Source organism: Neovison vison, chromosome 9 (assembly GCF_020171115.1).
Source record: "Neovison vison isolate M4711 chromosome 9, ASM_NN_V1, whole genome shotgun sequence".
Lineage (NCBI taxonomy): Eukaryota > Metazoa > Chordata > Mammalia > Carnivora > Mustelidae > Neogale > Neogale vison.
This window is the reverse complement of record NC_058099.1, coordinates 91681942-91706527: the sequence shown is the minus strand read 5'-3', so window position 1 is coordinate 91706527 and position 24586 is coordinate 91681942. Positions and strand designations below refer to the sequence as shown.

The following is a 24586-nucleotide window of genomic DNA, read 5'->3' as shown; positions in this document are numbered from 1 at the left end:
CAAAGGAAATTTTTGCTCCAAAGGAAATCAGTCACAATTGTTCATAATGGGTGCTTATTTAAAACTGAAAGCTCTGAAAAAAACAAAAATGGAAGCTCTGAGAAAGACTGCACTCGACATTTTTAATGTTTCAGACATTACAGATGTTAACATTTTGATGAAACAGAACTTTCCTTCAAGTATTATTTTAGTGGTCTGTTCCATGGAGCTGTTAGGGATGAAAACCATATTATAATGAAATGTTTATTAAAATGCTTATACCGTACTGAGAAGGTGGGTGTGGCCTGTGCTATACTGAATTCTGTGCTCTAGCAAGACATGATATAATAATGTTCTGGTACATTTTTATGTTAATATGACATGGAGAAAATGGGGGTTCTCCCTTACTTGGAATAAACCAAAAGCAAAATTCCATCAGTGGTACCAGAGCTGTTTGTATAAATGCAAGGCACGTTTTTCTTCCTATTTTTTTAATTCTCCAGTAAAGTAGGACCTATGATTTTAAGAAATGAATAAAATTAACTATGGCCGTTTTGCTTATAGATAGGTAGGAGATCATGTAAAGCGATTTCTTAAGTTACCGCGAAGGGCCAAGAAAGCACATGAAAGAAAATGTCCAGTGGGTTAATTTTTTTAAATGAAAAAAAAAATAGTGCTATATTTTGTTACCTAAGTCTGAGCTTGAGAAGAACGTTAGTACCAAGGTTAGAGTGGATTTGGGGAGAGCAAGCACTCCGACTGCGTTGGGAATATTGATTGATGTCCCTTTCTTCAAGGGTGGTGTGTTGGTTAGAAGCCTTGAAGTACGTATCTTCCCATCCAGCTTTTCCACCTCTGGGAATTTAGCCCAAGGAAATAATTGAACAATGGGACAGGAAAAAAAAATATATGCACTGCTATTCATTGTAGCATTGTTTATAAAAGCAAAAATTGCGAACTTCTCCAATTTCTATCAGTAGATGATGAAATTATGGTTCTTTTATCCATGGATTGTCTTAGAGTTCTATGGAATGATGCTGTGCAGGAAAAGACAGCATAAGAGGATAAGTAAGTTACCAGCTAGGGTGTATAATACGGTTTCACTGTGGTTAAAGGAGAAAAGTGTTCATTAGACTTGGTGGGTGCTACAGACAAAATTAACCGAAGCTATTGCTAGATAATGGATTGCAGGAAATCTTGACTCTGTTCTTGGTGCATTTTTTTCTTTGCTTATTTCTATGTAAGAAATAGACTTTTTTTTTTTACAAGTAAAGCATTGTTTTAAAATATATCTTTGACTAATACTTCTGTATGTATAATTGGATATGCATATAAAGACGTTAAATAACATTCAACACAGTACTGTTAACAGCTTAAAAAGATTTAACCTGGGGTACCTGGATGGTTCAGTCAGTTAATCGTTTGCCGCCAGCTGCAGTCATTATCCTGGGGTCCTGGGGTCCTGCCCCACATTGGGCTCGCTGCTCAGCGGGGAGTCTTCTTCCCTTCCCTCTGCCCCTCTCTCTCCCCCCACCCCTGCCTCTGTTTCTTGCTTGTGCATGTGCGCTCTCTCTCTCAAGTAAATAAAATCTAAAATAATAATAATAATAAAAAAATAGAATAAAAATACAAAAGACAAAAATTTAACCTATCTACCTATCCCCTATTATCAGGAGTTTAAGTAGGGAAGTCAGGGTATAGTGATGCTTTGTAGCCATTGAGGTTGAAGATGTAATCTGTACTTACTGATACAGAAAAGATATTCGCATCATACACCAAAGAAAAAGCAGGCTGATAGGCATTGTGGGTAGGTGGGAAGGTAGGTGTGTAGACAGATTAGTTTCGAGTGTTTTACAGGATTGTCTCATTAATGATTATTTCTGGGCGATGGGATTATGGGTGACTTTCACCTTTTTCTGATCTTAATGTTTTCAGTTTTGTACAATGAACAAATACATCTTTGATTACTAGAGAAAGTAAAAATCCAGAAAATTGGAGACAGACAAGGAGAAATTATCAAAAAATACAGTGAGGCCCTAGAATCGATGGAGATACATGAAGTGGGTGGTTTCCTAGGAAAATTTGCTTTATCAAAGTGGCTCCCAGCAGAGAGAGCCTAAGTCAGTAACCTTGTAAGAAATGAAAAAGTCATCAAAAAGCGCTCTCTGAATTCAGAGCGCAAGCCCCAGACAGCCTCAGTGAATTCTTTGCACATTCAAGGCTGTTATTCACGAGGGTGAAATTACAACTTACTCAAAGGGCCTTTAACTGGGATATTTGGTATAAACCAGAACTGTCCGATGTGGACCTGGAAAGATGTTCACATGACAATTTCAGCATTTTCTAGCATACCACAAAAATCAAACTTCCGAGGTGAAGATACAAAAATGACCTTTCCACCAGGACTTCATGAAGGTAGTGTGTGTGCCTGTGTGCACTCATCTATATCAGTCTTGCTTATGAATGTTGATGCAAAACCCTCCAATAAAATACCACCAATAGAATCTGGCAGTGGATCAAATACCATGAGCAGGTGGGGTACATCCCAGGAATGTGACCTCAACTTCATATTAGATCAAAAAAGGAGAATCTTTGTGGTCATCTTAATCAGTGCCAAAAATGCTTTGCTAGAATTCAACATCTGGTGATGAATGGATTGTGGCAGTGCCTATGTGACTACATATTTGTCAAAGCCCCTTGAACTGTAGTCTTTCAAAGGGTGAATTTTATTTCACGTCAATTTTGCCAAACTTTTTAGAAGATTAAATAAAATCAGTCTGTGGTAACAACAACAACAAAAAGAATACATATTCCTGATTAAAAAGAAAAAAATTGGGGGCACTTGGGTGGCTCACTGGGTGAAGCCTCTGCCTTCGGCTCAGGTCATGATCTCAGGGTCGTAGGATTGAGCCCCACATTGGGACTCTCTGCTTGGCAGGGAGCCTGTTTCTCCCTCTCACTCTGCCTGCCTCTCTGCCTACTTGTGATCTCTCTTTGTCAAATAAATAAAATCTTTTAAAAAAATTAAGTTGGCATAAGTAGAATAAGTAGAATTCGTTACTTTTATTGCTTTATTTTAAATCCACAGTCCTGTGCCAAACCAGTGCCATACTTTGTGAAACCCAAGAAGCATTCCCATTTAAATCAAATGCATGGTAAGAATGCTCACTTTCGCTGAAATTATAAACCTGACTAGAAAGTACCAGCCAGAAGATAAGAAAAAAAGTAGATCCATAAACACTGGAGTGGAAGTTTGAAGCCTGTTATTTGGCAGTATTTGAAGTGCATACCCGGGGAGGAGAAAATCACCAGAATGGTGATGAACAACAGGAGAAGTCAGTCGGCTGTGTGGCCAGTTCTGACTGGTGCTGGCTGGGAGAGCAATGGGGGGAAAAAGATGCATACAGCAGGTGCCTGGGTGGCTCAGGTCATGGTCCCAGGGTCAGGTCATGGTCCCAGGGTCCTGGGATTGAGTCCTGCGTCGGGCTCTCTGCTCAGCGGGGGGCCTGCTTCTTCCTCTCTCTCTCTCTCTCTCTCTCTCTCTGCCTGCCCCTCCCCCTGCTTGAGATCTCCATCTGTGAAATAAATAAAATATTGGAAAAAAAAAAAAAAGACACATCACCAACTAGGACAGGTACCACGGTATCGCCCACCCTCGTTCCTAGGCAGTGCCTCACACCTGGCCCCTGCCAAGCATTCTTCCACCTGAAGACATGACTTTTGTCCTCTCCTGGAGAGTATGTGGCCAGAGATGGATTGAGTATTTAAAAAAAAATGATAAAGGATGTTATGAGACGAGAAGAATGACAGTCATGGGTCATGATGGCCAAGCCTGTGCCTGGCTTTATACCTTTTGATCGGTATTAGTGTTAGCATTTAATTTTTTTAAATCATCAATGTTAAGCAAAAGTGTTCTGTTTAATTTTTTAAAAAATTGCATATCTATCCAGTGTGAGAGTGTACATTTTTAGAAATCTGGATTTTTGACCTTTTGAATAATGAGAGCCTCCAGCACCGAATGCCACCCTTCTCTCCAAGAGGAGCATTCCCGGGAGCTGAGAGTGGCTGCTTATCCCATTTAGATGCCTGAGGGCTCTTGGGTCTGCTAAGTGTAATGCTGTTTATCTTGGTGATACCTCTCTGTCTGTCTGTCTCTGCCCTTAGAAGCATTCAGTTAGGTCTCCCGGTGTTGGTAATAAACTCAAGAGAGGTAACGGGGCCAGCTAGGTTCTTAGTGGTGAAGCAGTGTCTGTAGGAGTCGACTGGTCACTGTGTTAGGAAAAGTGATGCAAGAAGCAATTGAACAAATTGTAAAATATTTGCTTCATTAAATACACAGCTTGTTCATACCCAAGAACACATCCCTGATTCCCCCATCATAGTTTTAAAATTGAAAAATTGTTATTTTTTAAAAAATACCGGCCGGAGGGTTCATATTGGCGGGGAACTGGCCACAGGCCACCTCTTTTGCAACATTCTGCCTTGCGGGTTCTGGAATATGTGCGGAATCCCTTTGGGGCCAGGGTGACCTTTCTCTTCTTTGACACATCATTAAGGTGAATTGAGCCTTTAGATTTCATACATCCCTAAAGCAAATTAAACACGGAAAATGGACCAGGCTTTCACCACCATTTACGTACGCTGTGGGGCTCTTTCCAGCTTATATTCTGTTTCTGGTGGCCAGATCAGCTAAGTATTCTCAAAGCAACACCATTAATTGCCTTTTACCTCCATTTTTTTCTGACGTAAAGTGGAAGTTCTTGTGTTGTCAGTCATGGAGCGGGTGAAAAGTGTGGCTCTCTGAAACCCTAGCTTTTCTTTGTGAAGAAGGATATAATTTCCCCAGATCTGACTAAAGGCTATTTAATAGACTTTAAATAAATACTTATAACCTATTCTTGGTACCCTCAGCTCATCTCCTCATCCACTTGAGGACTTTTCCTCTCAAGATTTTTTTTTTTTTTTAATACCATCTACATTTTTCTTAACCATCTTAACCATTTCTTAACCATTCTTAACTCCTCTTTTCTCTGGAGAGGAAAAAAAAAAAAGTTTCAGAAAGTCCCGTATCTTAAGAACCTTCCCGTGACCCGTCGTTGGTGACATTTTAGTGCTTGTTTTCCTCTCAGTCTACACGAAAGCACCAGGCACCCAGTCAGAACTTGAAAAATGTTCTCTCGATCTGAATCAGTCAAGTTTTCCAAAGCTTAGTCTGTGTGGTTGCCCCCCCCCCACACACACACACAACCCGTTTGTTACCATCTCCCCTGGGGCCCAGCTCTTCCCATCTGCCTTTTTTCTGCACCCCCTTTCTTCTCTCTACCTGTGTCCTCTTTCCAAGGTCACTAGGTGTCCCCAGACACGAGAAACTGCCCCACATCCTTAAATTCTTGAGCGTTTCTGCCACATGTGACAGGTGTCAGATGTCCCATGAGTACCAAGCAGCGCTCGTGGGATGTGAGTAAAACTCTTTATTTTTGCCTCTCAGTGTAAATTTATTCGATGGAGAAAGGTCTGCTCTTCGGAGTGTAAAACTCAGGAACCTCTCTGCTCACTCTTAGGCAGTAAAATGTCCTCCTGTCGCTTTAAGTCACGGTCTTCAGCTGGCATGTCAGATGTTGGGTGCCTTGCCAGTTCAGGTCAGCTGCCCCCCTCCCTGGGTGAGGGTCTGCTGCCTGTGGTGTGAGCTGGGCTCCTGAAGAGGTGCGGTTCTCTCTTGCCCTGCCTTTGGCCATCTCACTGAGGTTCTGAGCTCTCTGGGTCAAAAGATGGAGAGGAAGGAATCCAGGTAATAGAAAAACAAAAATTCTCAGAGCTCTTCTAATCCACGGGTTCTGTTTTAAGATGGCTTCTCATGCTCCAAGTTAAGCAAGTTAAGCCATTCTCTCTTCATAGACCGTCTGTTCTTCCTCTCAGCTGAAAGCAATCTCTTCATCCTCAAAACTACTCATACTTGAGTAAGTACTTCTGAGCAGGACAGATGCTCTCCTCCTCCTCCCCCAGTAGTTTCCAACCTCTGGAGCGCCTTGGATTCACTTGCAGGGAAGGGGGGGATTTTCTTTTTTTTTTTTTTTTTTTTTATGAAAATTACACTACCCTGCTCCAGGCCCCATTGAAAAGGATTGTCTGGACTGGGACTCTGTTGCATTTGTTTTCAAAATTCCACGGACGATTCTGATGCTCCCTGAAGGCCGATAATGGAAGATCTAGCCTATATGATAGTTAATGATTTGCAGCTTCCCTCCTTCCTGGACTCTCACCTCCCCTGGGGTCTTGTTCATCTCTGTCATACTCTCTACGGAACCTTCACCATACCAGACTCAGAGGAAGTATTTTGTGGCACAAGGAAATGTGAAATCTCAGGGTTCTGGCCGAGAAGCTTTGTTAGCAATGTTGGTTCCGTCTTCAGATTGAACCACAGACAGTTCTAGCGCTCAGTCAGTACTGGGTGAGTTGCTCGCTGCGTGGTTGGTGTCCAAGAAAGAGAAGTGAGACCACAGTCTAGTTAAGTAAGATGTCCTGGTTATGGCTCCAGGACCTCTTTTGAGAAGTCTCATTCGTGTCTGGCTGTGATCTAAGAGCTTCACGCATGCAATCTGGACATTCCCAAGAATCAGTTGACAGAGTGACTCTGATTCTCACTTTTTCAGTAAGAAAGCAGAAGCTCAGGGGGGTAAGTAACTTGATCCCCAAGGTCACACTTGGGGATGCAGGTTTTCTGACTTCAGAGCCCCCGTTCTTCAGAACTACATTATAGCACTTTTGGCTCAAAGGGAGTAAAGCTTTAGAGAAATCTGGGGAGATATTAGGGTTAGCTGCCTCTGTCCTCTCTTCAGTGTGCCTTTCTCTCTGTAGTCTGCTTGTCTGTCCTATGGCCCTCCTGGGAACATCAGTGGCAGAATTTGAGCAAGAGTATGGGGGGCTGTAAGTACCTTGACAAGATAGTTTCAGAAAATCTACTCTGGCGATGTTGATGCAAACCGGGTAAGATTGGAGCCATCCTAACTGACCAAGACTCACTGGTGTTAAGATGGTAGTCCTGGAGCAGGGGGATGGGACCCTGTGCTTTAGTAACAAGGGAAGGATAGAAAGGCACCAGATGTTAAAGAAGTACTGGGATGAGAGAGACAGGAAGGAGAGGAGAGATCTAGATGATGATGAGTTTTGACTTGGTTGTCCGGGAGGAGGTTGTGTCATTCATTCTCAGGACTAGGGCATCTGGGGCAGGGAAAAGTGAGTTTGTTCACCGACAAGTCTGAAGGTCCTATGGAACCTCAAGTGGCAATGCCTCGTAGATGCCTGCAGATTCCAGGCTCAAGATGGGTCAGCTGTGTCTAGGAATAGAAATGTGAGTGATGTCAGCACATCAGGCGTAGTTAAAACCAGGGAAGTGGATGCCGTTGCTGAGAGGAGGAGTTGGAATTGAAAGGGGAACCTATGGAGCAAATATCACAAAGCAGTCTATACAGATTTTTAAAAAAGATTTTATATATTTATTTGACAAACAGAAATCGCAAGTAGGCAGAGAGGCAGGCACAGAGAGAGGGGGAGGCAGGCTCCCGCTGAGCAAAGGGCCTGATGCAGGGCTTGATCCCCAGACCCTGAGATCATGACCTGAGCCGAAGGCAGAGGCTTTAACCCACTTAGCCACCCAGGCGCCCCAGTCTGTACAGATTTAATAAAGCATCCTTCTTCTGTCCCAGTGCCTTCTGAACTCAAAGAAATCATTGGTTCTCTCTGAACCTCAGTGGACTGGCTGGTCAAGTTTAGTGTGTGTCATTGCCCCCCCCACAAAGATTTATTTAGTTACTTGAGAGAGACAGAAGGTGCAGAGGGGCAGGGAGAGAGACAGAATCTCAGGCAGGCTCCACATTCAGTGCAGAGCATGGCGTGGGGCTTGATCTCACAATCCTGAGATCAAGAGTTGAGCCAAAATTAAAGCTAGACCCACCCAGGTGCCTCTAATGTGGATCGTTGCTAAAGCTTCCTTCTGATCATTCTGCGATTATAACCCTTTGCTTTGGGTGTCATGACTCTCTTGGGACAAAAGGGCATTGATTATCTGCCTGATTTCGTAACCTCACTGGTATCTGTAAGCACATGTAGTTATATGGAACCCTCATCTGACCTTCAGATAAATGGAATTATTACCCTGTACATATCCGGTCTACTGACATTGGAAGATACCCTGGAGCACCATGAATGTGGCAGGTATGAGGAATCCAAGTGTATTTCTTGAGGAGCAATAGGTGAGATGATGAAGAGTTCCTCTACCACTTACCTGTTTATGTCGCTGCAGGCAAATTAACTTCTCTAAAACCTCTGTAAAATGAGGATCATGAGCCAAACTTGGTGCGGGGACTGAACAAGTTTATACACGCACAGTACTTACAAGTTTTGTAAGTATCTGGCACACATGTCTTAACATAAGTCTCTATTATCTGATGACGGAAATAATGAAAACTGGTGGAAAGCATCTTAATTGTAAAGGCAGAAGAAGTCTATCCTTGGCTTTTGGTTTTCAAGAGGAGAGGGAAAAAGAAAAATCTGTACCATTTCCTAATGAGTAGGAACTTTCTGAAGGCTAAATTCCATGAGTGGTAAAAATAGACTTCGTACTAACAAATGGAACTTTTCTTAAATTTGGATTAGAAATTCATTGTGGTGCACAAACAATGAATTCTGTTACACTGAAAAGAAATAAAAAAAAAAAAGAAATTAGCCAGTGTAATCTGGGAGGAATTAAGGCACCCCCATTCTTAGTACATGTTCTTTTTTGTTGCATTTGCTTGTCCTATTCAGTTTGAGGGACAGCGGGTAAAAAGAGGAGAAAAAAAATCATGAACTGCCCTCTTGATTAGTATTAAACCTTGCTGTCTTCAAGTGTCAGAGAGGGTAAGGAACTCTTGACTGTGCAGTGACCAACCTCTGAAGCCAAAAAAAAAAAAAAAAAAAAGGTCCCTTAAGCATGTTTCCTACCAATCTTTAGGTCCAGCTTCCAACTTCCATGGAACATTTGTCCTGTTCCTCAAAACATTCCTCCAGGTGTCTGCTACCTGGAGGAAAAAACACATCTTAAAGAATGGAGACCATTGAAGCTTCTTGAATGTTTCTCCAGTCTGTTCCCCTTTACTCTGCTTATTTTGTCTGAAAGAGGCTATGTTCCACTTGTTTGTCAGGCATAGCCCAATATGTGTCCCTGGGCAGCTTATTAGATACCAGAGAAGGGCAGTAGCATGGCAGCAGTAATTCAAAACAGGGTTTAAAATGAATAAATAAGAATAAGCCTCTGGGATTAGTCCCAATTGAAAAGTTCAGCACGACCAGGGAGGGTAGCTCCTGTCTTTGGGGATTAACAAATGGCTTGCTGTTGGGAATAGCATTCACTGATCCAGCCACATTTTTACTTACCGATGGCCTTTCTACCCCTGTGCGGTCTATCTCTTCTCAGATTTCAGTAAAATTCTTAGAAAGGAAGTCTGTTTTTGTTTTTCTTTGTCAGGAACTGTGACCCGCATATGAACCTTTCATTCATACTTTTTTAAACCCCAGAACATGTATGTCTCTAAAGAGTATTATGGTCTCAGGGAAGAAGATGAAGAGAGAATTTTCTTCCACAGAATCAACCTAAAAGCAAGAAATAAAGGATGCCCTCTGGTGAGAGGGGTGGAAAAGTGGGGAAGAACATTTTCTGATCATGGCACTGAGGATTTTTTTTTCTTTTTTTTTTTTTTAAAGAGAGAGTGCAAACGGGAGAGGGAGAAGCAGGCTCCCCACTGAGCAGGGAGCCCGATGTGGGACTTGATCCCAGGACCCTGGGATTGTGACTTGAGCCAAAAGAAGACGCCTAACTGACTGAACCACCTAGGCATTCCAGCACAGAGGATCTTAATACAGAGAAACCTGTTTGTACAGGACCTTCTAGTGTTTATAAGGCTTAGTATGATATCAGGCCATTTGATCCTCATAAAGAGGTTGTGTCCCCTCTTCATAAATGAGATAAGCCCAGAGAGGTTGACAGGTTTGTCCTAGGTCACAGAGCAAGAAGTATGATAGTCTGACTCGGGTTCGATTCCTCTTTTTTTTGTTGTTTTTTTTTGCTATGGTCCTGCTGTGTAATCATTTCTTGAGCCCTAATAGAGGCTTCTGAGACATCCAACTAGAAGGCCCACATATCAGTCCAACTAGATTTGTAGCCTTCACATGTTTTAAAGTTAACTTTATCCATTATCCATAAAGCTATGAGTTAGTGTTTCCTTCTTGCCAGGTGGATCAGTCCTGCTAGGGAAAGATGGCAAGCCAGCAGAGAGAAGCATGTAGCCACAGAACGGGTTATCAGTGATCACCTTGGTTTGTGGCCTACGAGAAGTTTGATGCCAAAGAGAAGGCACCACAAAGTGAACGCTGCCTAAGATATATAAAACCAGTGAGGAACGAGTGATATCAACTTATTTTTCTCTGCTATGGAAAGACTTCATGCAGTCAAGAATGGGGCTGGGTGGCTCTTTCTAGGATCTTCCCCGATACTCTCCTTTGAGAAAATTGAACAGAGTAACTACAACTCACATTTACATGTTGACTTGAACTTTGCTGAGGGCCTAGGCTGTGAACTTCTGTTGGGGCTTGGAGGCGCCTTTTTACCCTGTGGCCCATCTCCATATGGTGGGCGTGGCTCCGTGCAAGTGGGCTGCTGGCTTTCAGCGGTCACGAAAAATGAACAGTGAGAGGGGTCACGAGTTCCAGAGTAAACTTCTCCTCTGATTTTCTAATCCTTGCTGTTGCTTTAAAGTTTTAAGAGTGAGAAGAAGGATCCTCGAGGGTAAAAAACCTCAGAGAGGATCTATAATGTAGCGGGCTCGCAGTAGTTGGAGTGAATGGTTGGTAAGTTTAGGATACCATCTTGTTTCTCTTTGATCAGGATAACTCAATTCGTTCCTTGTGGCCAAAATCGTGTCCTTAGGCATAGTTCTCACTCTTTCTGTACCTGGCAACAGCCCCCGCTGAGTTCCTGGACTCCATTTACTTTAACTGTTCGATCTCATGCACGATGCCGGGAGAACATTGTGGAGCCAACGCCGACTGAACACATACAAAGTTGAGAAAATCAAAGGTTATGAAATGGGCTTCCTTTCCTCCTTCATGCCTTCTTAGAGATAACGAACTTCGAGGATGCTTTGGAAAGAGGGTCAAGGAGAGCTGTTGGTTCGGTTGGTGACCCGTAACCAGCCTCACACAAGTGTCTGGAGATTACGTGAGGTAGCTGGAGTCTGTTGGTGTTTACGGCCCCAGTGAAATGTCACTTGAGGAGTGTGCGTGTGTGTGTATTTCTGTGTTCATTCTCTGGGCTGGCAAGGGCAGCTGGCTGTTCTTCGACTCATACTGTTGTGTGTCAGATTTGGAAGATGACCATTCCAGTTTAGGCTCATGATTCGTGTTTAAACAAAACAACTTCCTTTCTATGAAATATTCTTTTTTTAAAAGATTTTACTTATTTACTTGACAGAGATTCCAAGTAGAGAGGCAGAGAGAGAGAGAGAAGGGGAAGCAGGCTCCCTGCTGAGCAGAGAACCCGATGCGGGGCTCAATCCCAGGACCCTGAGATCATGATCTGAGCCGAAGGCAGAGGCTTAACCCACTGAGCCGCTCAGGCACCCGTCTATGAAATATTCTTACTCTCTTCTGTCTTCCATTTATATTTCAAGTTCCCCTTCTCTTTTTCTGTATCAATAACATTTTGAAGTCTAATTCCTTCTACAATGCGGTGTGTACTTTTCAAGTATTTAGTTGAATGAATTTTCACATGTGTGTTTTCCTGTGTAACCAGCCCCCAGATTAGGACATGGGGCACACTTCCTGTGCCCCTCCCATCTGTTGTCCCAGCGGTAACAGGGATTTTGGCTTCTACCACCCTAGAGTGATTGAGGATGTTCTTGAACTTCATGAAAATGAAGTCCCAGATGATCTAACCCTTGTGTTTGATTTCTTTCTTGCAACATTATCCTGTAACTCATTGATGTTGTTGAATAAAAATTCCATAGTATTATTTACTGTTTACGGACATGTGGGTTGTTCCCAATTAGGGGCTATTACAAATAATAATGCAAGGAGCATTCTTGGACATGTCTTTAAGGACACAGAAACAGGTGTTTGTCTTGGGTCTGTACCCAGGAGTGGAATTGCTGAACCAGAGAGCATACATATATTGTCTTCTGGTAGGTACCGCCAGACGTTTTTCCTTAAGCAGTTGAACTAGTCAATGCTAAGTTCCCATACTATGAAAGTCCAGTTTTCTTCTGCCATATTTTTATTTTAGTTCGGTGTTGCTGGTTATGGTGGGATGTTGAGCTATTTGTCCGTCCATTAAGAGTGTACATACACACACATTTGTATTTCACATTCATATGGGTGGATTCAGAGGTGGCTGTTTGCCTTGCCATATGCTTGGGAGGTTTTTGTTTTTGTTTTAACAGGCAGAGATCACTGTAGGCAGAGAGGCAGGTAGAGAGAGAGGAAGGGAAGCAGACTCCCCGCTGAGCAGAGAGCCTGATGGCGGGGCTGGATCCCAGGACCTTGGGGATCATGACCCGAGCCAAAGGCAGAGGCTTTAACCCACTGAGCCACCCAGGCGCCCCTGCTTGGGACTTTAGTAGTGAAAAACTGCCCCTCGGAATTAAAAGGGAACTGTCTGTTAGCTTAATAAAATGTAATATTAATCACAATAAAGCTTAACTATTGAATAGAAATGTGCTTTTATGACTCAGGAGTGAGCACGAATATCAACTGTCTAAGTGTGGTATTTAATTCCTGCCCAGAGTGAAACCAGAAGGATGAATTGACTCAGGGACAATCTCCTGAATCCTGCCTCTGGCATTACTCATTTGCAACAGGCTGAATTGCAATTTATGGCTGCTGTTTTCTCTCATTTATCCTTTATTCCTTTGAGAGGAAGCAGTAACTTAAATACATTAAACACTGCTTAGAATCCTCAGCACTGAGCATTTTAATTCTATCAAGAGTGTATCCGCATATGATTGAAAAGGAGTGGAAACTTAGGGCTTTGGTTTCCCTGTTGACATAACGGTTAGGTCAGGTGATTGACAAGTGTGGTCTGGAGGGCGCTTTAATAATAATCTTGATAAAAGACAAGGAATCGTCAAAGTGAAAAGTATGTAGAATCAGTGTAGAAAAGCCTGTTAAGCTGGATTTTCCAATAACAGAGTTTTCTTCTGTCTGGACGAAGCTGTGCTAGTCTGTTCAGTCATCGATCACTCATTTGCACGGTGGTACAGTTGCTTCCTGAGTCCTGTGGCCTGGGCCCTGGTCTGGATGCGAGACACACAGTAGGAAACAAAGCAAAGGCCTTGTTCTTGTGGCGCTGACCTTCTTGAGGGTAAGAGGCAAGAAAATGATACATACGAATGGGTCGTTTGACGCTCTAGAGGAGAATAAAGATGGTGTAAGGGGCATGGGAATGAGTGTAGGCTTGGTGTTGGGAACTACTGTTGCTTTTTATAAGGGAAAGTCGGGGAAAGCCTCTTAGTCGGTGACATTCGCGTAGAGACCTGACGGGATGGAGCACGTGGACGTCCACTGGAAGAAGAGTAAGCCAGGGAGAGGGAGGAGCATGCCTCGTGGGCTGAAGGGCAGGGCAGGAAGGGGCCTCTTCCCGGTCGGAGGGAAGGCAGAGAGGGGGGCAGTATCTGGAGGTGGGGTCAGAGGGACAGCAGGGACCCAGATCAGATAGGGCTGTACAGACCGTGGCAATGACATTGACTTTCTGAGTGGGACTCCGCTGAGAGGTTCTATTCAAGTCTTTCCTTCCAGGAATACCTTGAAGACTGGTTGGAGAACCGACCCGCAGAGAGAGGCACAAACAGGGAAATGGGTGAAGATTGCTCATAGGTGTGTTTAGGCAAGAACCAAAGGGCGCGGATGTTTGATTTTGTGGACTTAGCACTATCTCTGTGTTTTATTAGTAAAGATAATAGTTGTACCTCTCCAGCCGTGGATGAACAGTGTTGGCACATTTGAGCCACATTAGTAATACTTCAATAATATGCAAATCAGCCATATGCTGTGACTATTAAAATTTCTGAATTTAATGCTTTTTTCTGTTTCTCTAATATTTCCTTCTGAAAGCTCTTCCTTCCTCTCTCCTCTTTTTACTTAATTACCATTCTTTGAGCCACTCCTGTTTGAACTTGTCATTTGGGATGCCCCTCTCTCCATCCTCCGGAGACACAGGGAGTCAGGTACTGTGGATAGCTTCCCGTCTCTCAAATCCGTCTCCTTTTTCAGCCCTTCCCAACTTGAGCTTAGACCTTGCTTTCATCTCCCAGTTAGCCATAGATTCTCCTCCTCTAATCCGTGGGAAAGGCTGCAAAAATAATGCAGGTTTTGAAGTGGGACCTTGATTCAGATCAGTTCAGCTCTTTGTTCTTCCACACCGTGGTAGGGCCTTTTGCAAAATGTTAAGGGAGAGGGAGAGAGAGTCTTAAGTGCACAGGGCTCAGTCTCACAACTCAGATCATGACCTGGGCCAAAACCAAGATTTGGATGCTTCACCAACTGTGCCACCAAGGCGCCCCTCACCTTTTGCAGTTTTTGAACCTCCGTTGTCCCTCTGCAGAATGAGCATAACAATAACGAATTTATAGGATTGTAGTGAGGACTAAGTGGTACGATGGAGTGTTTAAAGTACCTGGAAGGTCATAGTTGATTATGACCTTGATTATTTCCCCTTCCGTTGATTATTTCCCCTTCCGTTCGCCCACTTCACTCCTTCCTTGAGCTGCCTGGCAGGTCCTAAAGTGTAGCTCTCCTGGTGTCATTCGTCTTGGCAGAAACCTTCCACTGTTTCCTGTCGCCTCACATGTTAAGTACAGGCCCTTTTGCCTGGTGTTCAGAGCCCAGATTTTCTCACTCCAACTTCCATTTCCAAGTTTTTCCCCATTACTCTTCTTCTCCAAGTACATCATGTATCAGCAAATACACTATTGTATTATCATGCCACCACTCCTGTATGAAAATCTTGTCGCTCTGTAAAAATTCTGTGCATCGAATCCTGCCTCAAGTTCTGTTGCCTTCACAAGGCTAACACTGTAGATGTGGCTTCTCCCAGTTCTAAAACATCATTGCCCTTGGAAGAAGCAGTATGGTACCCAGGTTCTGGACCCAGAAAGTCCAGATTCTGCTCTTTACTCTTGTCCTGGTAACATTGCTTCATTTCTGCATCTCCATTTCCATCTCCATTTCCCCTGCGTGATGTGACAGGGTTGTTGTGAGGACTTAAGTAAGGTACTACATGTGAAGCACTTTGGATAGTGTCTGACATTTGGAAAGCTTAAATCAGTTTCTATGTAATTATAGGCATGAAAAATCAACATTACAGCATTAGGACCTGTATTGTACAGGGAATTCAAATGAAAAGCTACTTTGAGGTACAGTGGAAAAAGAGGCATAGACTGGGAACCAAGAGACCTGAATTCTAATACAGGTCCCCACTACTAAACAAAGTGTGTGACAACATGTCACTTAGCCTCTCTGGACCTTACATTCTTCAGCTGCAAAAACAGAAGGACGAACAAAAATCACGATGCTTTCTTTCAGTTCAGACAGCCACCTGGATATCTCATAGCGACCTACACCACACATTGCCCAACAGAACTCCCTTTAATTTCCACTTTTTGAAACCCAATCCTCCCCCTCTCTCTGTAAATGATAATACCATCTACGTAGTGTTAAGAAACCTAGGGGTTGCCTTTGAATTGTCTGTTCCTTTCAACATCTGAATGGAATCCATCTGCCTATCCTCTGGGTTCTACTTCCAGAACATCTGATTCCATCTACTTCTCCCTGTCACTGCTGCTTCAGCCCTGGCCCAGTCATCCGCCTCTACTGTAGCCGTGGGTTCCGGATCTGCCCCTTTGCTTACACTCTTGCCAGCTTTCAGCCTAATTCCCACCGAGCCAAAGCGATATTTAAAACCTAAACCAGATAATATCACTTTCCTGCTTTAAACTCCCTAGTGGCTGTTCATTGTACTTAGGATGAGATCCAAACTCTTCTGTGTCCTCACACCACTCTCTTAGGCTTCAGCTGCCCTTTTTTCTTCTCATGCCAACGCACCAACCTCATGTGTGCCTAGGGCTAAGAAAGCAGGTGCTATTTTCTGTGCTTAGAATAGTCATCCCCCAGATGTCAACATGACTTACTTCTTGTGGTTAGATCTCAGCTCTGATGCCCCCTCCCTTTTTTTTTTTTTTTTTTAAAGATCTTATTTATTTATCAGAGAGAAAGAGGGGGAGAGAGCAAGCACAGGCAGACAGAATGGCAGGCAGAGTCAGAGGGAGGAGCAAGGAGCCCGATGTGGGACTCGATCCCAGGACGCTGGGATCATGACCTGAGCCGAAGGCAGCTGCTCAACCAACTGAGCCACCCAGGCGTCCCTGCCCCCTCCCTTTTATCATTAGTGCTCTATCACACCATCCTGTTTTTTCCTAAGGTTTGCCACTATGTGAAAATAGCTTATTTATCTATCTCTTTCCCTTCAGTAGAAATTAAGTGCTCTCATATTAGGGCCTCTTTCGTGGCAGTGCTTAGTACATAGGGAAAACAAAACAAAACAAAACAAAACACCTTGACTGAATACATGAATAAACAGAAACCCATTTTAATGAGATATCTAAGTTTGTATTAATTACATGAGCTAAATATTGTCTTTATTTTAAAGCGTGAAGCCCTATTGCTTCCCTCCCTTGATACTGAGTGAAGATTATTGAGCACATATGCTTGTCCTAGAAATAGGAATCTAAATAAAATAATAGCAATAGCGTGACAGGTTGGTTTTCCCCCTGATCTAAATCGTTCTCAGATTTACCCGTGTCTCCTCTCCCACACTAACCCCTCAGTGCAGATTACCATCCCCTCTGGCCTAGGAGACTGCCTCCCTTCTGGTCGTTTCGCTGTAGGTTCTAATCTCCCACCCATCTTTGCTCCAGACGGCAGCCGGCAGCCGGCAGGCTTTGCGGCCGTTGGTACACTCGTGCTTGCAACCCTTCCGAGTTTTCATTGTTCTCAGGATAAAGGCCAGAACTGCCCGGGACCTCACGTCAGGGCCGCCCTCACTCGGCGCTGCAGGCGCCTCTCCCTCCCTCACCTCCTGGTTCCCGCCTGCCACCGCAGGGGTGGCCCTAGCTTCCCGCTTCCTGGACGGCTCACTATCCTGCACCCATTTTGTCTCCTCCTGATCTCAGCGGATGGTCCCTTCCTCAGGGAAGCCCTCCCTGGTTAGGCCAAGCTCTACTCCCCTTCATACAGCCCCGTATCACCGTCGGCCTTTCAGGGTCTCTTTTTACAAGTGCATACTCCGGGACACGGTAACCTTATTAACATGCGTGGCCGCGAGCTCGTAGCTTGATAACTAATTGCGGAAGAAATGAACTGAGTAGCTGCCCAACCACTCCTTGCCCCTCCCCCTAGGGCTGCGGGGCGACTATTACGCATTAAGCAGGCGCCGCGGAGAGGGGGATCTCACGGCGCCTGCGCGAAGGGGCACGCATGCGCAGAAGGACTAGCCTGCTGACAGATTCGCGGCGGCGGCGGCGGTGGCCCTGGCCCTGGACTGCGGGGAATGGGAGTCCTAGGTCTCTGAGCGCCGCCCCCGCCTCCCTGCCCCCGACATGGCTCAGGAGAAGATGGAGCTAGACCTGGAGTTGCCTCCGGGTACTGGCGGGAGCCCGGCGGAGGGCGGCGGCAGTGGCGCCGGCGGGGGCCTCAGGAGGTCTAACAGCGCCCCCCTGATCCACGGCCTCAGTGACACTTCGCCGGTGTTCCAGGCCGAGGCGCCGAGCGCCAGGCGGAACAGCACAACGTTCCAGAACCGCCACGGCCTGCTCCTGCCGGCCTCCCCCGTCCGCATGCACAGCAGCCGCTTGCACCAGATCAAGCAGGAGGAGGGCATGGACTTGATCAACCGAGAGACCGTCCACGAGCGCGAGGTGCAGAACGCAATGCAGATAAGCCACTCCTGGGAGGAAAGTTTCAGCCTGAGTGACAACGACGTGGAGAAGTCCGCCTCCCCGAAGCGCATCGATTTCATTCCGGTGTCCCCAGCGCCGTCGCCCACCCGGGGGATCGGGAAGCAGTGTTTTTCACCCTCCTTGCAAAGTTTTGTGAGTAGCAACGGATTGCCTCCGAGCCCCATTCCCAGCCCAACGACTCGATTTACTACCCGGAGAAGCCAGAGTCCCATCAATTGCATTAGACCAAGTGTTCTTGGACCATTGAAAAGAAAATGTGAAATGGAAACTGAGTATCAGCCAAAGAGATTTTTCCAGGGCATCACCAACATGCTTTCTTCTGACGTTGCACAGCTGTCAGATCCTGGCGTGTGTGTATCGTCGGATACCCTCGACGGAAACAGCAGCAGTGCGGGATCGTCGTGTAACTCACCAGCGAAAGTCAGCACTACCACCGACTCTCCTGTGTCGCCTGCCCAAGCGGCCTCTCCATTTATTCCAGTAGATGAACTTTCATCTAAGTGATTCACCCACCCATCCTGAGACTCGGTTTTTTTGTTCGTTTGTTTTCTGTTTTGTTTTTGTTTTGCAACGGAGAGAAAAAAAAAAAAATCAAGTCGGAGCAAGCACTGAACTTTGTCAATTAATTTGAGGCTATTTCCTATCTGACCCTCTTCCTTTTTTTTGGAATTTCCTGAAATGTTGTTACTCTATAGAACTTTTATGTCAGGTTTCTGCAGATGCCCTTGAATTCAGTGTAGTAATATTTTCAGACGTTTTCCAATAAGTGTGTTGAAGCATACGTCTTTATGCTGCTAATATGTTTAAATACATATGTTATCCCTTGATTTTTTAAAATAATTGAGAGCTCTATTTATTTATGGGATTATTAAGTTCTGATGCAAATATAAATGTTGAATTAATCAGCATAGTAAACTGATGTTTTAAAATTCCATATTTCATGCCCACACTAATTTTTAATGTTATTTTTCAGTGATTGCTAATTTCTATTTGATGAAGACCTTAGCTGTTTACAGCGATTTTTTAAAAATATGTTAGTCATAACATATCAATCTAGTGGTTGTTTTATCCAGGAAACCTTGGATATTTAATTTTCTGGGTACACAAGTGGCTGGGAGGGGGAATGATGAACAAAATATGAAAGTTTGCAACAAATCTTTTTAAATTAACTATATAAACTAAACACTGAAACGCATTTTCTAATGAAATTTTAATATTAATTCTAATAATTTGTCCAAATAGAACTACAGGAAAGTTTAAGAAAAACATTTTTTAAACCAGAAAGTGCATTCTCTTGGGTATAATCCTGAAGGAAAATGGGACAGTGCCTTGCAGTCTTAGCCCATTCTACATAGGCTAAGACCAGGTTCTTGGTACCACTGCAAACTTGAAAGTTTCTCAAATGCAGAAAATGTGGGAAGCCCTGTTGAACTTCATCAGAGCACCCAGGCAGATAAGTCTCTCAATCATTGATATGCTTTAAAATATCCAGTTGTGCCTCAGTGAAAAATCCTTGCCAACAAGGAGCCAAAGCAGCTTTTGGCTGCTTTTCTGCTCTGCCCATCTGTCACCTTCCTGGTTTTCCCTGGCTCAGGAAGGAAGCAGCTGTTTCCTTGCCAACAGGTCCTTCCTCTCCAGCTCCCATCAAACTAGGGCACCATCGGTTAGACAGAGGTACGGTGTGACTTGGATTTCTGACAGTGTGCAACAACAGAACTGTGGAATTGTTGCAGGAACCTGTGTGGTTAAAGCCAGAGCTGGAGTTGACTGCCTTGGGGATTGCTAATTGATTAAGGGTCAGTGACTTGCAAGAAAAAATCAGTGGAGAGTCACATAGGTAGATCATTATTTAACTTAGATTTTATTAAAGGTAGAATTGTAAAATGTTCTTTTCTTTGCCTTTTACAACTAAGACAAAATACAGAAATATTTAATATCAAATGTTTTTATATCCTGCTTCCTATATCTTCCTTTATTAGATAGATAGAATGGCAGACAAAAGGGGAAGGGGAAGAAGTAAAAGAGAGACCAAGATAAAAAGCTCCAGCTTTCTAAGTTACTGCTTATAGAGATTTTAACAATTATGTGGAATTTTTACGACTGTGAGAATAAATGGAACTGGTCAGCTTTTGAAAGTTGCCTTAAGAATTCAATGAAATTCTATCTAGGGTAAGATTGTATCCATAGGCTGAAAATACTCTGTTCTGGGTAGTAGTTCATGTACTCCAGTCCTGACCTTGTTCCTCCAGTTCAAACCTGTATAGCCAGCTTCCTGGTGGGTACCTTGACCTGCTTCCGGAGGCGCTTTAACCTCAGCATCTCCAAAGCAAAATTCAGTATCATTGAACCTGTTCTTGAATTACCTAAATTGATGTCCTCACTAGCTGATATTCTAAACTAGAAACCATGGGAAGTGTCTTTGACTTTTCCCTTTACCCTATCACATCCAGTGTAATCGCTAAGTCCTGTCTCCTGAACTGAATCTGAGACCTCTCCCCTTCTCTGTTCTTTGCCTCTGATTAAACTTGGGTTCCAGCCCAAGTGATCTCGCCCATTTTCCTGCCACCCTTCTGGCCCAGTCTTCACTCTGCCTCTAAAGTGATCTTCCTGAAATAGAAGCTTGATTGGTTTTTCACCCTCCTGCTTGAAAACTTTATGTGCTTCCCCATTTCCCACAGCGTAGGGAATGCTTTCGGTAACCTGGCATATAATAAGGTCCTTCATTCATTCACTGGGCGTACTGTAAAACAGCTTTACAACTCTGCTCTTCCCGTCTGAGCACACATCCTTCCTTCTTACTCTGCGAACACTAGACCCCTTGATCTTCTTTAAATACGCCGTGTACTTTCATGTGTTTGTGCCTTTGGATGGATTGTTCTTCCCCCAAAAAATGCCATTCCTGTCCTTTTCAGCCAGGCAAATGCTTTGTTTCTTTTTTATTGCATGTTAATTTAACTATGAAAGAATGTATACCTGCTGATTATAAAAGTATTTAAACAATGCAGATATCTATATAGCAAAAACTAAAGTCTGCCTTTTACTTTGTAAAATTCATCTGCCCTTCCCATTGGTAATTTCTGTTAATTCAGTATATATTGTACAAGTTATTTTGCTCCTCATTTCCGTGTATATATGTATATAAATTTGGGAAGCCAACATGTCCTTGACATCTCTCTTCCTTTTCTCTCCCGTATCTTCCCTAAGTCTTAGTGATTTTCTCTTCCAGAATCTACCCCCCCCCACCAATTTTCATCTCTGTGGCCACCCTGCCCCCAGGCTACTATTCATTTCCCTCAGAGACTTCCAAAGTAGCCTAATTCCCACCCATCCCTTTCACGGGTCCCTCTCACACGCTCTCGTCAGGTGTCTGTTCATGCTCCATACAGCAGCTAAAGTAATCCTTTTAAAATGACAGGTCTGATCCTTCCATCGTCCAGCTTAAGGCTTCTCCTTTGCTTCCTGTTATGTTTATGGTATACCAAAATATACTAATTCTGGCCCCGGGAGCCTGGGGGGATCTGACACTTGCCCCTCCCTCCCCCTTGCTTTCTTACTGAATATATCATCTCTCCCATTTTAGGTCCTGTGGCCAGATCCTTTTCTCTGAAGGTATAGGGAAACCTTTATTTCTGTAAGCTTATTTTTCTTTATGGGTGGTAAATTTTAAATCAGTTGAGGCTCTCAGAGTTTATATAGACTATTTACATTGTATTATTGTTTGTAACTTTAGTCATTACTTTTAAGGGCTTAACTCATGTGGGACCTATCCTTCAAAACCAGTCTTAGTACTGCTAAGCTATGAACTTGGTGCTGGAAGTCCCCGAGCACATCAACATTTAGCTCAAGTACAGCCTGTCATGTATAACAAATCGCTGTGGTCTATTTTCCTTTATTGTGTTCGTTAAAAACACAATGAAAATGGAAAAAAAAAAGATGGTCACCAAGTCTATGGGTGCTGGATGTCAGAACCTTTGAGCATACTTAAAAGATTGATTGTAACCAAGAATAATCTGTATTGAGATGCCTTCTAGTGACTCAGATTTATCATGTTAGGTCAGCTGGTTACACACCTACACCAAGAGATGGACCACTCTTAGGTATTTGGCAGTAAGATGGAGATAGTGTCAAGGTTTCTGAGGGAATCAAGACTAAGAAAAAAAAATTTTTTCTTAAGACTGTGTATATAGAGCTTGAGAAAAAGTCTGAAAACCAAGACAGAGGTGGGAAATGGGAATAACTTCCAAAACAACAAACCAAGGAAGGTGTTGTAACCTGTATTTCCTGGGTAGCATCTGCAAATAGAAGAAAGGGTCATCCTGAGAAAGGAGGTTTGGAGGCATTTTCCCCCCCTCTAAAAGCAGAAAGGAGAGGGTAAGAGGCTTGAACAAAGATACCAGTACATGTTGAATTGATTTGCTTCTGCAGGAGCTTGTGGGTGTGGAGGAAGGTATAAGAAAAGAGGAAAGGATTTGTATCCGATTGCTTCTATTTTCTAATTACCCAGTAGTCTAGGGTGTTTGAGGGTGGGTGGGAGTAGATTTAGAAGCTTGAGCAAAAGAAAGATTTAATGTTGCCTTTTGAAAATCTGTAAAGCAGTGACTCAGGGTTGAGAGGAAGCTTGACTAGGCCCCGTTTGTGGGTTTGGATGGCAGATGCAAAAGAAGTAGATTGGATTGACCTAGGTTTAAGAATTGGTTAAGGAGACGTAGGTTGAGTCCAGTGTGTGAAGCAATTAAAGATTCTGCCGAAAGTGTAGCTGAGTTACTGGCCAAGGCCTTGAGGGTGTTAAGAGAAGTCAGCAGTGGCTGATGGATGAGACCCCTTTACTTAAGGCCTTATGATCAGCCGTGACAAAGTACACAGAGAATTGGATCTCGGGCAGAACTCCTACTTCAGTTTTGCCCATCTTTTTTGTGGCTTATTTCGTTTCATTAGAGAATCAATCTTTTTTTTTTTTTTTAAGATTTTATTTATTTATTTGACAGACAGAGATCACAAGTAGGCAGGCAGAGAGAGAGGAGGAAGCAGGCTCCCTGCTGAGCAGAGAGCCTGATGCAGGGCTCGATCCCACGACCCTGAGATCATGATCTGAGCCGAAGGCAGAGGCTTTAACCCATGGAGCCACCCAGGCGCCCCTAGAGAATCAATCTTAAATCAGCAAGCTGTGAGTCCCACTTAAGTGATAGAAAACATTAAATCAGATTGCTCACTGTAGCCAAGACAATTCTTTATGCCTTCCTTAACTTGCCATCCACGTAAAAAAATTTTCTTAAAAGTTGAAATGACCTTTCTGTAAAAAGAAATTGCATGTAAGGTACTTGATATTGTCAGACACTCTTCTAGGTACTAAAATTTCTTTCATTTACTTTTTATCACTACCATCTGAGATAAATGCCATTTTTCTCATTTTGCAAATGAGACAGACACAGAGGGGCTAAATAAATAACTTGCTCAGGTTTCTGAAGTCAGGGGTAGGCAGAGGATCGTGGTGGTTAGGAACACGGGCTTCGAGCCGCGTGGTGGAGAGGATGAGATGGTCAGTAAAGTCCAGCCATGCTGGGCAGTTTCCATGAAGGGTCAGCCATCCTCATCACCGTGGCTGTGGTCCTGATAGTCATCTAGCAGGGACTGGTTACGGAAGCTTCTGATCACCCCTGGCAGGCAAAAGCTCCTGTGTTCACACTCAGTGACAGTACGCTGTCCACCCTTCAGGGCAGCCTGTCCTTTTATGAGGTCATTGTTTTCCACGTTGAAGAGTCTTTCTTGCAGATGACACGTTCCTTTGTAACTTTCACAACTGAGGTCAAAGCTGTCTCTCTGGAAGATGCAGAACAAATCTTATCTCTCTCTCGGGCGATAGTTCTTCCTTCACAGATCGGATCCTCTGTAATTACCTTCTCTTGCTTCTGGATTTGAGAAATCGGGAGCAGTTTCTCAGTGTGTTCCCCCTGTGAAATCGGGCTGCCATCCTTTACAGCCAAAATTTTCCCAAGGTTGTGATCCCCTCAAGACTGTTTGCCTGCCCCAGTGAGAAAGCCAAAACTGGCCTGATAACATGATCCATCACCAGTGACAGTAATTAACAATAATTGACACTAATATTTATTAAACACTAAATTGAGCATCTAGATACTATTTCCAGTGCTTTGTATGAATGAGTTCATATAATTCTCCTCTAACAGTCCTGTGGGGTAGGTGCTGTGATTATTTCCATTTAACATGAGAAGACCAAGTGCATTTTCTCAAGTCTCCATTACGTTTTGTTTCCTTTTGGATTTAGGTCTTTTTGTGTTTTTGTTTTTGTTTTTGTTTTTCTCATTTGAGATAAAGTCTCTTTTCCAGCTTGTTCTTGCTGCCACTTACATGTTGAATCAAATGATATATTTATTTAGAACGGTGGTTTCGACATTTTAGACACTATTTTCATATTTCATATTTGATATTTGATATTAGAGGAAGCTCTCGGGAGGATTTTCTTTAGTAATAGGTAAAATTAAATTGGTATAGAAAAAATTATGGTTTACATATTTTCAAACTGACTTGCTATTTGATATAAGAAATCTAAA

General features: G+C 43.5%; 2 protein-coding genes across 4 annotated transcripts in view; both read left to right on the top strand.

Moving 5' to 3' along the window:
• Nucleotides 1-24586, top strand: part of PIP5K1B (phosphatidylinositol-4-phosphate 5-kinase type 1 beta) — a 295704-nt gene that overhangs the window by 59512 nt on the left and 211606 nt on the right. The window lies entirely within an intron of this gene.
• On the top strand, nucleotides 17576-21083 carry PABIR1 (PP2A Aalpha (PPP2R1A) and B55A (PPP2R2A) interacting phosphatase regulator 1). The gene has a single exon (XM_044265944.1). It carries the CDS (start codon nucleotides 17661-17663, stop codon nucleotides 18522-18524), a length of 864 nt encoding a protein of 287 aa, XP_044121879.1. The 5' UTR covers nucleotides 17576-17660; the 3' UTR covers nucleotides 18525-21083.